Source organism: Eleutherodactylus coqui, chromosome 2 (genome assembly GCF_035609145.1).
Source record: "Eleutherodactylus coqui strain aEleCoq1 chromosome 2, aEleCoq1.hap1, whole genome shotgun sequence".
NCBI classification, from domain to species: Eukaryota; Metazoa; Chordata; class Amphibia; order Anura; family Eleutherodactylidae; genus Eleutherodactylus; species Eleutherodactylus coqui.
In genome coordinates, this window is record NC_089838.1 from 172,535,591 (window position 1) to 172,551,481 (window position 15,891).

Consider the following 15,891-nt stretch of genomic DNA (forward strand, 5'->3'; position numbering starts at 1 on the left):
TGAAGGGCCGTAGGTCAAACACCTTCCATTGACTTCAATGGAAGCAGTATGTGTGGAATCCATGTAAAAATTGAGCATGCTGCGATTTTTCCTCCGCAAGCAGAAACCACCATTAGTTTCCGCTCATGTGCAAGAAGAATCGATTTCCTATTGCATGCTATTGCATGCTACGGACGGTACTTGCTGCGGATGCCCACTGCGGATTCCACAGAAAAAATCCACCCGTGTGCAGGCATCCTAAACCCTAACTTGAAATAGTGTTCACCTCAGCCACTACAGCAGTGTTTCCCAACTCCAGTCCTCAGGGACCACCAACAGGTCATGTTTTCAGGATATACTACGGTAAGAACACCCGTGGCAATGTCCGAGGCACCGATAATAATTACATCACCAGTGTAAGGGCTTATTTACAAGAGCGTATATCAGCTGCCGTTTTCACGGCCGGCCTATATACGCTACCATCTGATGCATTGGATTTCAATGCATCACATCACACAGTCGTATTCCCGCGACATAAAAATGCTCGACTGGGCGCTTTTACGCTGGGCAGGAAGGATAGTCCTGGAACTATCTTCCTGGCCTGTCTACGGCCGCTGCCATAGACTCCTATGAGAGCCAATGATGGCGGCCGGAGAAGGGAGGTCGGAGGAAGTTTTGCAACGTGACTTCTTCTCTCCGCTCCTTGCCGCTATTTGTAATGGGAGGGGATGGAAAAGGGCAGACCCTCCCATTGCTGGCTGCGGACAAGAGGCAGAGAAGGGGGAGGAATGAGGAGGTGAGCCGGCGAGGGGGAGGGAAGGGGGAGACAGCTTTGCAGAGCTAAGCTGTCTTTCCCTGCCCGACAGCATATGCGCTGAGCCTGTGCTTCACACGGTAGCGTATATCGGCTGGCTGTGAAAACCCTAATACTGAGGAAATCCTAAAAATATGACCTGTTGGGGTGCCTTGGGAAATACTGCACTAGTGTATGCACAATAAGATGACACTTTCTATTTTCTACAGTCTAAATGTATCTTCCTTGCCTCTCTCTGGTCTCTGGAGAAGAGGGTTAAAACAAATTTTGACTAATTGGGCCCCATTTATCAAAACTGTATAAGCGTAAAACTGTCTTTGTTGCCCATAGCAACCAAACAGAGTGCAACTTTCATTTCTTAAGCTGCTATGGTAAAATGAAAGCTGTGCTGTGGTTGGTTGGCAACAAAGACACTTTTAATAAACGAGGTCCATTATTTGTCTTCTGTAGACTTGCATTTAATTAATAAAAGTTAAATTAAAATGTTTCACTTCCACTGCTGGCACTTGAGACTTGTATATTTTCAGTAATGTAGCTTGTATAACTTTTATTATATTAATTATTATTATTATCATGACTTTTGTTTCAGTCAGTCTTGGCAGCGATTATCATAGTGAATTTAAAAGGAATGCTAATGAAGTTCAATGAAATCCCAGTGTTATTTAGGAGAGATAAGTATGACTGTGTAAGCAGATTATTATTACCGGTTCATATTCTTCGTGTATAATTTGTCTGATGATGATGATGATGATTATTATAGTTAAGTAGTCTTTCTGTCTTTACATGATAAACATAAGTCAAACAGTATGAGGGCTCTTTCACACAAGCATATACTTTTTTACGTTCTCTCGTTGGCACCGTACATTCTCATAAACGGCCGATTTTTCACAATCACAGCCACTGATATTTCGCGTTTTCTCGTCCATTCGCACGATCGTGAGCGACATTTTTAGCGAAAAAACACGTGGCTTCCCCCAGAAAGCCCTTGCTCGGCATAAACTATTGACTTCCAATACCTTACATAGAGGCATCTGTAAGCTTTTCACAGTGTTGGACGCTGCTAAACTGCCTCCTCCACCTTTCTATATCCAGCTCTGATAGGCGTCTAAGGAAGCGACTGCCGTATATTGGTCGAAAAATAGTTCCAGAACTATCTTGTCCCCCGTCATATACTCTGCGGTGCGTATTTCTGTCTCGTATGTTCCATTTTTTACGGCTCAACGTTTTGACATGCCGTATATTCGCTCGTGTGAACGAATGCATTAGAAACTAATGCCTCAGATGGTCACATATATCGATCAGCCGTAAAAGCGTACCGTATATGCGATTATGCGAATGAAGTCTAGTGAATGGAAATTAATAACATATGAATGCCCTTGATGTGCACAGTTGGAAAGCAATTACATGGTGTATATGATAAAACATAATAGTATTTTTAATCCATGTGCAATCCAAATAAAAAACGGAGTATGTTTAGGCAGTATATGGACTCATATTAGACAGTGTGGTGAGACGCAAGTCAGTTTTTTTTACATGGACACACAGATTGGGAGAAAAACTCATGGCATATACTATCGTGACGCGATTGCAGATGACTCACCTATTCAAGTCGATGGTGATGCAAAAAGAATGGACAGCACACAGCCTTCTGGCCTGTTTATGGCTTTTTGTGGGATTGAAAAGTGCATGACATACTGCTGATACACGTACTGCTATGGAAGACATATAGAACTGTTTTTGCAGACACAACACACACACAAGTTTACTCTAGTGTGCACCTAGTCTTTCTATGACAGCTTTCAAATTTCAACATATATGTTATGCACATGGCTATGTTCATTCAGAAGACTAACCCACATATGCATAAACACTATATACAGTAGTGGTCAAAATAGGTGGATGGGGTACCTCTCACCGATTTATTTATGTTGATGTATAAAATATAATGGGCATATTTACTAATACTGTCTAAATGTTACGCAGTGCAAACTTAGTTTAGACAGTCTTAAAATGCACCAGATTTATTACTGAAAGATAAATCTGTCAAATTTTAAGACTATTTAGCCTAAGTTTAGACCATCTATTTGTTGGCTTAGTTTACACCAAAAATTGTACCAAAATGTTGGTGCAATTTTTGGTGCAGTTTAGGCCACACCCCTATTTTTGACAAGTTGGAAACACTGTCCAAAAGTGTCTAAACATATGATAAATGTGATGCAAGCATGTAAGTCAATTTTCTGCCTTAATTTGTGCTAGAAAACTGTTGTATTTTGAATAGTAAATAAGCTCCAATATGTTTAATAATTACAGCTGGTGTGGGTCTTGACATTCATCGCATCTATAATTCTTGGCCTGGATCTTGGACTTGCTGCTGGTGTAGGAATTGAACTTCTGACAGTTGTGTTCCGTGTTCAGTTGTAAGTAAATGTTTCATTGGAAGTCACATAATTTAGGTACAAAATGGTAATGATAACCTGGCAGTCTGGAGGTCGCATTCAGCCTTCATGTTCATCATGCACTGCCTATGATTTCATAGTGTCTATAGATGGATACATTGTATTTGGGCTGAAGACATTAGCACTCATAGGCATAGTGAACAGCTGCAAATAGTGACCTACTTTCTGAAATACTAGGCTAGGTTCACACGGAGCGGAATTGCTGCACAGAATTCTGCTGCCAATCTTAAACCCGAGTCTAACCAGCAAAGTGGGTGACATTTGCAAAAATCTCGTCCACAGGCTGTGGAGAAACCGTTGTGGCCAAGCAGCGCTGAAAATGACATGCCACGTGGAATTCAATGCCATGGCATATCAATTGTATCGCCGTTTACGCGACGGTCTTTCTCCTCTCCATGGGGAGAGATGGCTGCAGTGGAATACAGGTGGCGAAGACACTTCAAAACCTGTGCCGAGCGGTGCGGGTTTTGAAGCTGCATTTCTGCTGCGAAAATCTTGCGGTATTTCCATACAGACCCGCTGCAGTCATACCGTGGGATTTCTGTCCCATGTGACCGTATCCCTAGATTTTTGGTCTCTTATCCTGGCAGCCATGTTTTTTCTCACTGGTTCCTCTGCAATGGAGTTCCTGCTTCTATTGCTTAGTTCATGTTAGTCCTATATGAATGAACAGGTACTATTACCTTTGCCTAAATCATTCTATAAGTAAAGGGTGTACTGCTCTCCTCAGCAAGGTGACCACCACATTATACTGAAACCTACACACGGAACCGGTGGAAAATTTCCAATCACTTGCGCTCCAGGCAGGATGCAGCCATTGTGATTGTGCATTGTAAAAAACAAGCTGCACTATCCAGACACATGGAAGGGGGAAAAAAAGTCACTTTGCCATGCTGTTGTATTCTCTAATCACCTTTTGGTATAATCTTCCATTTTTTTCCAGCCCCAAATTTTCAGAGACAGCTAATATTGAAAATACTGACATCTACAGAAATAGGAAGGACTACACCTCTGTAAGTCTTAGCAGGTATATTTCCCAGAGATTTGTACGTACAGATATTCTTCACTCATTTTATTAATTGTCTTATTGTCCCCAGATCTATGAGCCGAAAGGAGTGAAAATCTTCAGATGTCCATCTCCATTATTTTTTGCAAACAGTGCTTTCTTCAAAGACAAACTCATTGCTACTGTAAGTCTATCACCCACCTTATACTCTCCGCATAATATTGTTTTCTCTTTAGTATACTGTTTTATGTTTTATTATTTCAAGGTGGGATTTAATCCACTGCTGGTTCTGCGGAAGCGGAATAAAGTTCTGCGAAAAATAAAAAAATTAGTGAAGAAGGGAGAGTTACATGTCACTACAGTAAGTAGCATTCACAAGATCACATGATATTCAGTGCTGTAGTTTCTGTAGAGATCATATTAATATAACAAACTTTTTAAGCACGTTCAACTTTCCACCGTCAACAGTAATATTCTAATAACATCATTTTCAGAGTGGTGTTATATGTACAACATATGATTATAAAGACTCAGATAATGAAGATGAAATGGACAACAACAGGATTGAAGAGTTGGACCAACCCATAGACACTGCAGATCTCCCAATTGTCATTGACTGGAATGCAGATCTTCCAAATAATTTTCAAGTTCCCAGAATAGAACTTCACAGTTTAATCCTTGACTTTGGAACAGTCTCGTTTATTGATATTACAGGGATGAAAGCATTAAAAGGAGTAAGTATAACAATAGAGTTGTTCTTTACTTAAATGCTGCATATGACTATTCGTGGTATTCGGAGTGGGTTGATCTAGTATTCTTATGTTCTGATAATTAAAACACATCTGTATCAAGAAGAGATTGAAAATTCATGTTAGACTCATGTGACCTGAAATCCTTCAAGGTTTCAAGGAAGATGAGATATATGATGCTGTCTGCTCCAGTTCTTGTACTGGATAATTCTTTCAGCTGACGTACTAGATTAAAAAATCTACCAAGAGGCGTATCTGAAGCCCATGGGACCTAGCCCAAAATCTGTATCAGAGCTCCCCCCATTTGTCATGTGCCAATTAAAGTGTTGGTATCTTCTTATAAGAAAAAGGGCCTGGGTCTGACTGCAACCTGTGCACCTCCAATAGCTACAGTATGCCCCTTGAGAGATCGCCAGATTTCAAGCCTTCTGGAGCCCTGTTAACATTTCAAACAGGAGTTAAATATTAGGATTAAGTGCACTCTGAATTTTTAGGTTTTCATGGGAGGAGTGCTTAGGCTGGGTTCACAAATCCACCCGCAGCTCCTAATCCCGGGATTAGCCAGCCATGTGGACGAGATTTTTCCAAAATCTCGTCTACACGGGGTGTCCAATCCGTTGCGGCGAAGCCGGGTAGGACCTGCGATGCGGCACAGAAAAAATGCAATGATGAAAAAAACTAGATAATTGGTTGGTTGTTAAGGCTTAAAATAGGTCGGTCAATAAGGGATTTATTAAGATGGATTCCATAATCAGTGTCATTGTTTTTACAGATTTTAAATGAATTCATCAAGGTTGATGTAGACGTATACATTGTTGCTACAGACGGTAAGTTCGTATTTCAGATACTACATCTTAATGGCATAATGGCATAAATGTGCTTGTTTGCTTAGCGTCATCCACTGTACTATTCTGTCTGGTACTAGTGCTGAAAAGCAGCGGAAATCATGTCAAATGGAAACACTATTGGTCTCTGTTTTACTAATGAAAGCCTACGGTTGTATCCATGGTTCCATTGGAATGCTGTTTTCTGCACCTGGGAAGGAAAGGCTGAGGGGTCACCAAGACTAAAAGTCCATTTAGACACAACGATTATCGCTCAAAATTTGCTCAAAAGCCATCTTTTGAGCGATAATCATGTCTAAGCGCGCGGCCATCATGTACTATTCATTCATCGCTCATTTCTAGCAAGCTAGAAATCACCAATCACTCTTATTAGCGCCGCAAGCTGATTTTGTCAGCAGGCGGCGCTGATAGCATTCTTTCAGCTGGTATCCGGCTGGCACTTCCCAGCAGGATACCAGCTGAAAGCTCAGAGAACAAAGGAGCTTTGTATATGCAAACAGCTGCTTTGTTCTTGCAATCAGTGGTCTCCTGCTCCGCCTGCATTTAACTCTTTAAGTAGCTAATTAGCTACTTAAGAGTTATGCAAAGATGATTGCTCAAAACTGTCACTCAAACTGTTGTTTGAGCGATCATCTTTCAGTCTAAATGCACTGTATCATCTGTCATCTATAGGCTATAATGGTGTTCTGTAAAAAAACAAATGAAATATTGATTGTAGCAATGGGTCATTTTCTGACTATACATTCCTTTTATATGCTTTTTTGCTTGTTTCACAATTTAAAGCCAATGTAGGTGAACCATGTGGAATTAAAGCTGCATCGCATGACATTTCTATGTTGTTTCTGATGTGCATGATAATTGTACATTTAAAAATGCTGTTGAATACCAGTTGCATTTTTACCATAAAACACCGTGGGCCTGCAATGCAGTAGGTTTTTATATGAATAATTTTTTATTGTTTTTTTAAAGAGAATGTAGCGGAAAAAGTTACACAACTTAGTTGTAATATTATGTTAGATGTTAAATAAAAGATAAAATGTTATATCATCTTGCGGCCTTATTCACATGATCGTATATACGTAGTATATAATAGCCATGTTAAAAAATCGCGACCATCTGAAGCATTGGTTTACAATGTATTCATTCAGATAACAAATTCTAGGTGCTTTAAAAAATCGTGCCTGCAAAAACAGCACATCGGCTACTGAAAACGGTTTGGCTGAAAACCACAACACAAAAATGGTTTCCAGCAGCATTTTTGATGTGCAATTAACATGCGCATCAAAACAACTGAGGGCTCATTCCTACGGCCGTATGCGTAAAATGCAGCTATTGTGCACCACACATGACAGTGAATCTCATGCACGCTGTCATGCGCAATGTGACTATTTGCTTTTTTTTTTTCTCCGCTGTGTCTCATAGTGGCGTTGCGTATGTAATGTCGCACATATGCAAAGTATTGTATATGGATTGCATTGAACAGTAGGGCTATATGTGTGTAATACGTGATAAAATAGAACATGCTGCGATCTTTTTCACGTGCGTATTACGTGCAACGAATATGCGCAAATGAGAATGGATAAATGAAAATCAAAAAGAATAGTCCAAAATCCCTCCTCAATTTTGTGCAAATCTTATTTCCAGCCTAAGGGTTCCTTCCCACGGACGGATTTCCGCCGTGTAATACGCGGCGGAAATCCGCTGCGTTGCCCGCAGCTATTAGGTTCTATTGAACCTAATAGCTCAGTGCTCACGGTGCGGAATTTCACCGCAGAATTCCGCACCGTAAAATCCCCCGTCCTCACCCGTGGCATGCTCTATTTGCCGCGGGTGTACGCGCGGACGGCTTTCATTGCATTCAATGGAAGCCGTCCATCACACTATCTTCCGCTGTAGCTCAGCGAAAAATAGCGTGAAACCGCTTCCCCGCAGACCGCCATCCGCGTCATATGATGCGGCCAGAGCGTCATGTGACGCTGTGGGCGTGTCATGACGCGGCTGGCGCGTCACCCGCTCAATTGCGCATGCGCGCCGAAGCGTAGTGCGGGACGCCGGATCCGGAGGTAAGTATTGGGGTCTCTGGAAAGGCGCCGCGGGGGAGCCCGTCACGGCCGTGTGAAGCTGGCCTAAGGGCTCCTTCTCAGGTGTATTTGCACACACAATTTTTGCAGTGCTATATGCAGAGTATAGAACCTGTTGATTTCAATGGATTCGCGCACATTTTTTATTTTGCGTGTGTATTTCAGCCCTGCAAAAAAACACGCAGCATGCTCTACTTTTCTGCTGATTTGCACACCAAAGGTCTCAACTGAAGTCAATGGGGCATGCACAGATGCACCCACAATATGCAAGCAGATGCATAACACACTATGTAATTCCACTGGAAAAACAACATACCTAGAACTAATTAGCCATTTCAAGCGATGCATCTTGTTCGCCATGCTCAAATTAATATGCCCCATAGGCGTAAAAAGTACGGTAAAATATGCTACAAAGCATAGTTTATTCTGTAAAAATGCAGCACTGTGGTTTACGCAAATACGCTTACGCTTATGTGAAGGAGCCCCAAGGAAACAATTGGTGGAGGTGATGCTGCTCAAGAGGGATCTACACATTATTGAGGCCTCGTTCACAAAAGTACAGTTTTGACACTGAGTGGGTGCGTCAAAAAAAATCACATCTAAAAGAACCAATGATTTCCTATGGGTTCTTTCAGATGAGCGATATTTTTTTTTTTACGTGCCGAGAAAATCACGCGTCAAAAGATAGGACATGTCCTATCTTCTGACAGCATCTCCCATAGACTCCTATTGGAGACGGCTGGCAAAGGGAGGGGGAGTGGCAATCTCGCTACTAGAAACCGCTATTCATTCCTGCAATTTAATTCTCAGATAGCTGCTCTGTTTTAGTGCGGCTATCTGACCGTTAAAACGATGCTCGTGTGAAAAAGCCCTTAATTAAAGGGTTCACTTACTTGAATATGAACAGTAGAACTGTTTGTGTGTTATTAGTTTAGTTGTCTATAATTGTGACTTTAATGAACAATCAGACCACATTTTATTAGTAATCAATGCACAAATCCAGGTAATTCCAAAGGGTTCACTTATTTTGTCTTGACGCTGTGTTATGTGGTGATACCTTGGATTTTATTCTTCAAAATTGCCAAAAGTTGAGTCAGACATCTAATCTATTACTATGTAAACTATGAGCTAAAGGCAGTTATGTGCAGTTCACTTGAAGTATAACCACTAGCATATTTGCCTCCCCAATAGATTCTGTGTTGGAGAAGTTAAAGCGAAGTGCATTTTTTGACAATGACATCAAAACATCAATGTTTTTTCTCACCGTTCATGATGCAGTTCTACATGTGCTGGAGAGAAAAGGCATGAAATATGCCCCAAAAAGTGTGCTATATAAGGTAATCTCCATCATTACTGCACTTTTTATTTACTATGCAGCATGGCCTGTATGAATACAACATGGGTATTAAAGGGGTTGTCTAATGAAATCAAGTGGGGTTATACACTTCTGTATGGTCATATTAATGCACTTTGTAATGTACATTGTGCATTAAATATGAGCCATACAGAAGTTATTCACTTACCTGCTCCGTTGCTAGTGTCCCCGTCACCATGGATCCGTCTAAATTCGCCGTCTTCTGGCGATTTTAGACGCGCTTGCGCTGTGCGGTCTTCTCCGTGGTGAATGGGGCCGCTCGTGCCGGAGAGCTGGTCCTCATAGCTCCGCCCCATCACATGTGCCGATTCCAGCCAATCAGGAGGCTGGAATCGGCAATGGACCGCACAGAGCCCACAGTGCACCATGGGAGAAGACCCGCGGTGCATCGTGGGTGAAGATCCCAGCGGCCATCTTGGTAAGGTAAGTAAGAAGTCGCCGCAGAGCGGGGATTCGGGTAAGTACTAAACGTTTTTTTTTTAACCCATCCCTTGTGTTTGTCTTGCGCCGAAAGGGGGGCCTATTGAAAAAAAAACCCGTTTCGGCGTGAGACAACCCCTTTAAGATACAACAAATTTCTCTGTCCTACAACAGGATAATAATAATTATAGCTTAATTCCATTTTCAGAGCTGAGAAATGTATTTTCTTTCTTGCATTATATGGCTGGAATCTAGAAAAAAGTTTAGTACCATGTTAGCCAGTGGAGCAAAATGTGACTGTTCTCAGAGAAACTAAGCAATCTTGTGGATATACCTTTTAACCCCTTAAAGGACCAGGCTATTGTGGTCCTAAAGGACCAGACACTTTTTAGGTCTAAAAGTTTACTTTAAAGTTAATCTCCATATTTGGATTTGGAGCTCTGCATCAGAAAAAGGAGCTTTGAATGCTATAACCGTATATTAAGAAATAATTCCACTCAAAATTTTACCCTATTTAGATTTTAAAAAATTATTCTCAAGGATGGGTATTCACTTTGCAGCCTAAGCGTATATCGGACGCTGTTTTCAAGGCCGGCTGATATACGCTATGGTCTGATGCATTAGATTCCAATGCATCAGATCACATGGCCATATTCCCGCAACATAAAAGTGCCCGGCCGGGCCAATATAGTGCCGGGTGCTTTTACGCTGGGCCGGAAAGATAGTCCTAGAGCTATCTTTCCAGCCAGAATACATCAGCCACTGCATAGGCTTCTATGGGAACCAATGACAGTAGCTGGAGAAGGGAGGTGGGAGGGAGTTTAGCAGTGTGACTGCTAAACTCCCTCTCCCTTCTCTCCTCCTCTCTGGCTGTTTGCAATGGGAGCGGATGGGATGGAGCTAAGTTCCGCCCTGTCACGCCCCATCCTATTGCTGGCTGCAGACATAGGGCAGGAAGGGGCGGGAGCTTAGCTCTGCCCTGTCCTGCCCCCTTCCATTGCAAACAGCCGGAGGGAAGGAGAGAGGAGGGAAGTCAGTGAGGGGGAGGGAAGGGGGATACAGCCACACCCAATGGCATTGCGGCTGTGCTGTCTAAACGGGTGCACAAATGTTAGACTTGTGCACCCGTTCACACATTTCTACAGCATTTGCGGGTGCACGTAAAAACTCCTACGGTGTGATAGAGCCCTAAAACTACCAATATTTCATTTAGACTTTGGGTGTGAGAACCCATAGGAACAAACATTTGATGGATTATTTTCCATTTCAGAATATCAAACTAACAGAAAAAGGCATAACCACATTTTAGTAACTTGGTTAGCGTATGCTAATTATGAGTTACAGTTTGTGCCTAAAGGAGTATTTACAGTCATGCACAATTCAGAGCTCAAATCTCCCACTATTTTTTGCAGACCTAATGTTTGCAAAGAGCTTTCTGTGGTTATTTGAATTCTGGAAAATGTAATCTTTGAATAGGACCTTTGACACAGGATGGAATATTCTGCAACAGTGTTCTGGCATATGCCCTCCTGCGGAATCTTCAGCCCCAAAATCTGCATTGCTAACGTACAGATTTAGATGCAGAATTGAAAATAGTAGAATTCTGACGGCAATTCTGCATCAAAATCCGCAGTTAGTAGTGCAGATTTTGGTGTGGAATTCAGGGACAGCATATACTGCAACGCTGTTGTGGAATATTCCGTCCCTTGTGAAATGTCCTAAAATGTACCTCTATATGTTTATGCCTGTGAAATGTAAAATGATGCTTAGAGTATGGTACACCTGGAAGTCTATCTCAGAATCAAAAATATAAGATAAACTACCGAAATCAGTATCCTCCCTGAATTCCAGTCCACTTCAACTGTTGTCCATTCTCCTATGGCACTGCATCAGTGTTCAGGAATATCTCTTTTCTCATCCTGTCTATTGCTGTCAATCTATTAAGTGCGATTGGGGTGATCAGTAAAATACACCCTCTATTCTCAATTTTAGATTGGAAGGAAATTATGCATTCTGAGATAGTGAGTGTAGAATGTGCCTAACAGCCCACTACTACCCAGAGCCTACTTCTGTTTCTGACAACTTTATTTAATTTGACAATTGTATGTTGCTTTTTGTTTATTTTTCAGGTGGGAGAGGAAACAAAATTCTAGATATCATACTGATCAGCCGGTGGCTATGTATGGACTTATGTATGCCATTAATATATTCTACGGATGACATGGACAGAAAACAACAGCAGTTACTGGAAAGAAAGACAATCAGTACTGACGTACAAAATATTAGGCATTCAATGTAAAAATCGTAATACCTTATGCGTTATTTCCAAACCCTGCAATACTGTTGTAGATGAGTGCTTATAATGTATTCTCTCCAGATGTATTCACTTATATTGCAATTTTAATATCAAACTGTAAATATTAGACTATGTTCACATCTGTATGGGAGACTTCATTCAAAGCTTCTGGTGCAAGTCCATTATAAAATCCCAGACAAAGTAGCAAATTTTGTTCACGAAAATGCTGTGTGGCAGGACTGCCACCTGACAAAACCCCAGTGCTGTTGGTTTCTGTCATGTGACATATCCATTCGCAGCTGGAATTCCATTTCCTTGTTCCTATGAAGATGGAATGCCACAATGCATATGTGAAAGGAGCCTTAAATTATCAAAAAAATTAATTTCTAGAAACAAAACTTCTGGGGTCCTAACCTATTATGTAGAAACAGTGCAAAACTATGCCAATGGGAAAACGTCTGCCAGTATGTGGATAGACTGGTTAGCTGGGAGGTGTATCTCAGTAAGCCAATTAGCTTTAGTTTGTACACATTTATCCTGGCTCCTCCTCATTGAGGACACCTTTTATACTGTCAGTCTGAAGGTGTTTTTGGTCTTTTTTTTAAAATAAGTTTTATATTGGAATTTTAAATCACCCATATATAAGTAGACTTTAACAATGAAGACTGTAGTAACAAGGCAAAAGACCAGTCCATCATATAATAAATAGGAGGCATTCCAGAATCACATTGACTCTGCTATAGACATTGTATAGGTCAATCAGCTATAGACATTGTATAGGTCAATCAGCTATAAACATTGTATAGGTCCCTCTGGCATAGCGAAGCTGCTGACTAACATACAAACATAATAGAAAAATAAACCACCACAACAACAATTGAAACAGACAGATGAGAAAGCATTAGGGAATATATGGGAAGGAGGGAAAGGGGAGGAAATATTGGGAAGAGAAGCAGAAAAAAGAAGGGGTTGTACATATCTATTTTCAAAGCACAGAAGTAGAAGGGATCAGGTCTGGGAAGCCCCATAGCGAGGATAAGTAAAAGTGCACCAATGATGCCAGGTTTTTCAATTGTGTCCATGCTACTCTTGCTGAAGGCAGTCAAATGTTCCATCCACATAATCTCATTAACCCCAGGTAAACCACTGGGCAATGGTAGGCAGGGAGGATGATTTCCAGAGAGGTGAGATGCAAGTCTTAGCTGCATTGAGAGGTCGGTGTAGGATTGAACAGAGTCCAGACTGTAATTTCAGTGGTAATGAATAATGATCAGACAGTCCATGACCGGGTGAGCTGAGGAAACTGTAAAGAGGAAATGTATCGTATTGTATTAAAGATGCCCACTTCTGCAGCATTGAGGTCATCTAAGTGTGTAGGTTCAGGCACTCTCCTCAATCAGATGTTATTGTGCCTGCCTCTGTTTTCAATGTCATCTAGGTGGAGAACCATGGTGCGTAGCATTGCCTATTGGGAGTCTTGCCTGAAAGCCAGATCCAGCAAGGTGTGTTCTCATGGCGCCATGTCCAGGCCTTGTCTTCTGTGTTTCTGGTCTTGTAGGCGGCTCCAGGTCCAGTCCTGCATCTTAGTTAATATAAGCCTGTTTAGTGATTTACTTTATCTGAGGTGCTGTAATGTCTTATCACCTGTTCATCTGTGATATTTATACTTGTGTTGCATATAGACCTTGGCCACATTTCCTGTCACCATCTAGGGAAAGTCACGATCACCTCAGGTTTCTGATGTGGGTTCACCCTCACCAAGACAAGTGTTCCACTTTTAGCCAGGGGTTCCTTATATCAGTAGGTTAGGGTCAGTTTCCTTGTTTTCCCAATTTGATGCTTCCTTAAATTTATGTTTCCTTATACTATTTTGTATTATACATGTCTTTTACACTGTGTTTACATGCAACCTTTTAGGGCAAAATAAATATGTCCGACTCAGACATAATGCCTGGGTAATCATTATGTGCTGTGTTCTGTTCTTCATTGTTGGCTGAGCTATGAAAATCAAGCATCTAGAAGGAGTTGACGGAATCAAATGAAAACTTATTTGTGTGATTGTAGCGTTGATATAAGTTAGCGATTACAATATCAGAGCAAAAGGATTCAAAAATTATCCAATTTTAAAACTTAATTGTTAATTAAGGCATTTGAGGGTCTTTAATGTTTGAAAAGATTTAATCATATCAGTGTAACCCCCAGTTTGGGTTGTTACAAGTACAAGTGCAGCATCAGCAGCATTGCAAACAGCACAAAACATCTGCACATAGGGTATGACATCAGAAGAATGTTAGAAGGTGACTGGTTGGAGGTAGAAGTGAGAGATAGTGAAGATCTTCAGACTTAGAAAAAAAGACTCAACCTCAAGAACCTGCAACCTACACTGTGACAGCAGCACGTGGATCAAGAAAGCTATGAACATGGAACAAAATCCTGTCTTCTTGTCAAGAGAAAGTCTAGGAGTCCAACCAATAAGGTTGACGAACTGCAATTAATATCTGAGGAAAACTGTGATATAGTGGGAATAACGGAGACTTGGTTGGATAAAATCTGTGACTGGGTGGTTAACTTGCAGGGTTAGGGCTCCTGCACACTTTTTCTTTCATCGCAAGTTGGTGCTTTGCAATTTTTGTGCGATGCGTTTTTAACATTAGAAAGTCCTATTGACAATCGTGTGAAAAAAACGCTGCGATATCGCGTGGAAAAAATGTGCAAGAAAAACGCAAGTGTGCAGGAGCCCCTATAGTTTGTTCAGAAGAGATCGTAAGGACTGGAAAGGGAGAGAAGTTTGTCTTTAGGTCAAATCCTGTTTAAAGCCCATACTACGGGAAGGTGTATATGAAAGAGATGAACAAGTAGAGTCCCTATGGGTAGAGCTACATGGAGGGTAAAACAATAATAAAATACTTACAGGGGTTTTCTATAGGCCACCAAATATAACAGAAGCCACTGAAAATGTATTACTAAGACAAATAGATGAAGCAACAAATCACAATTATTATGGGTGACTTTATCCAGAAACCTGCAAATCTCATAGAGATAACAAGTTTCTGTCAATCAAAAAAATAGGTCAACACATGGAGCGGAATAAAAAGTACCAAACTTTATTTATATATGTGAGAATACAAAAAGACAATTAAAAGCATACACAGGAGGAGATGACAACTGAATGAGCAGGAACGGGATGTGGCAATTCAGTTGCAATACATATGTTGTAGTGAGAGATCCACAGTGTTCAAATAAAGATAACATCAACTAATTAAAATGCATATCAAAAGAAACACTGGCCTCACACACAAATTATCATAAACTAGTTTTACCACATGACACCACACTCAGTCACCTGCACCCCAATGCACGTTTCGCGATGGCTTTCTCAGGGAAGTATAGTCCTGGACTGGGGAAGCTGTGCTTAAGTAGCAAAGAATGGTTTCACTGCTAATGATGGGTTGCCATCTTGGATAATGTTATTGGGTAGGTGCGATAATGGATAAAGATATGTATGACTATCAATGACATCACTTCCTTGAATACTAGAAAGTGATGTATTTTTTGCCCTTAGAGGGATGGTATCACCATCTTGGATACTGGTATTTTGTTAGGATAGCTATATATGAATATCAGTGACATCACTTCCTGTAATACAAGTAAGTGATGTCTACTTGCCCTGAGATGGATGGTTACGCCATCTTGGATACTGGCATTTCTGATTGATTCCTCCCTGGGAGTGTCTATGAACATATGACCATACAGGTGTTTCATTAGCAGAGAAACCAGTCTTTGATACTTAAGCACAACTTCCCAAGTCCAGGACTATACCCCCCTGAGGAAGCCATCGCAAAACATGAGTTAGGGGGCAGGTGACCGAGT

At 41.1% G+C, this 15,891-nt stretch overlaps 1 protein-coding gene across 1 annotated transcript in view; it reads left to right on the plus strand.

The window, feature by feature from the left end:
* The window catches only part of LOC136611935 (chloride anion exchanger-like), a 47,495-nt gene extending 33,577 nt beyond the window's left edge, over positions 1-13,918 (plus strand). The window contains exons 12-20 of the mRNA XM_066591920.1: positions 1,383-1,478; positions 3,104-3,210; positions 4,193-4,262; positions 4,347-4,439; positions 4,521-4,616; positions 4,750-4,989; positions 5,777-5,831; positions 9,122-9,267; positions 11,855-13,918. Coding sequence (XP_066448017.1) covers positions 1,383-1,478; positions 3,104-3,210; positions 4,193-4,262; positions 4,347-4,439; positions 4,521-4,616; positions 4,750-4,989; positions 5,777-5,831; positions 9,122-9,267; positions 11,855-11,878 — 927 coding nt within the window. The 3' untranslated portion in view covers positions 11,879-13,918. The remainder of the gene's footprint in view (positions 1-1,382; positions 1,479-3,103; positions 3,211-4,192; positions 4,263-4,346; positions 4,440-4,520; positions 4,617-4,749; positions 4,990-5,776; positions 5,832-9,121; positions 9,268-11,854) is intronic.
* The last annotated feature ends 1,973 nt before the right edge of the window (positions 13,919-15,891 follow it).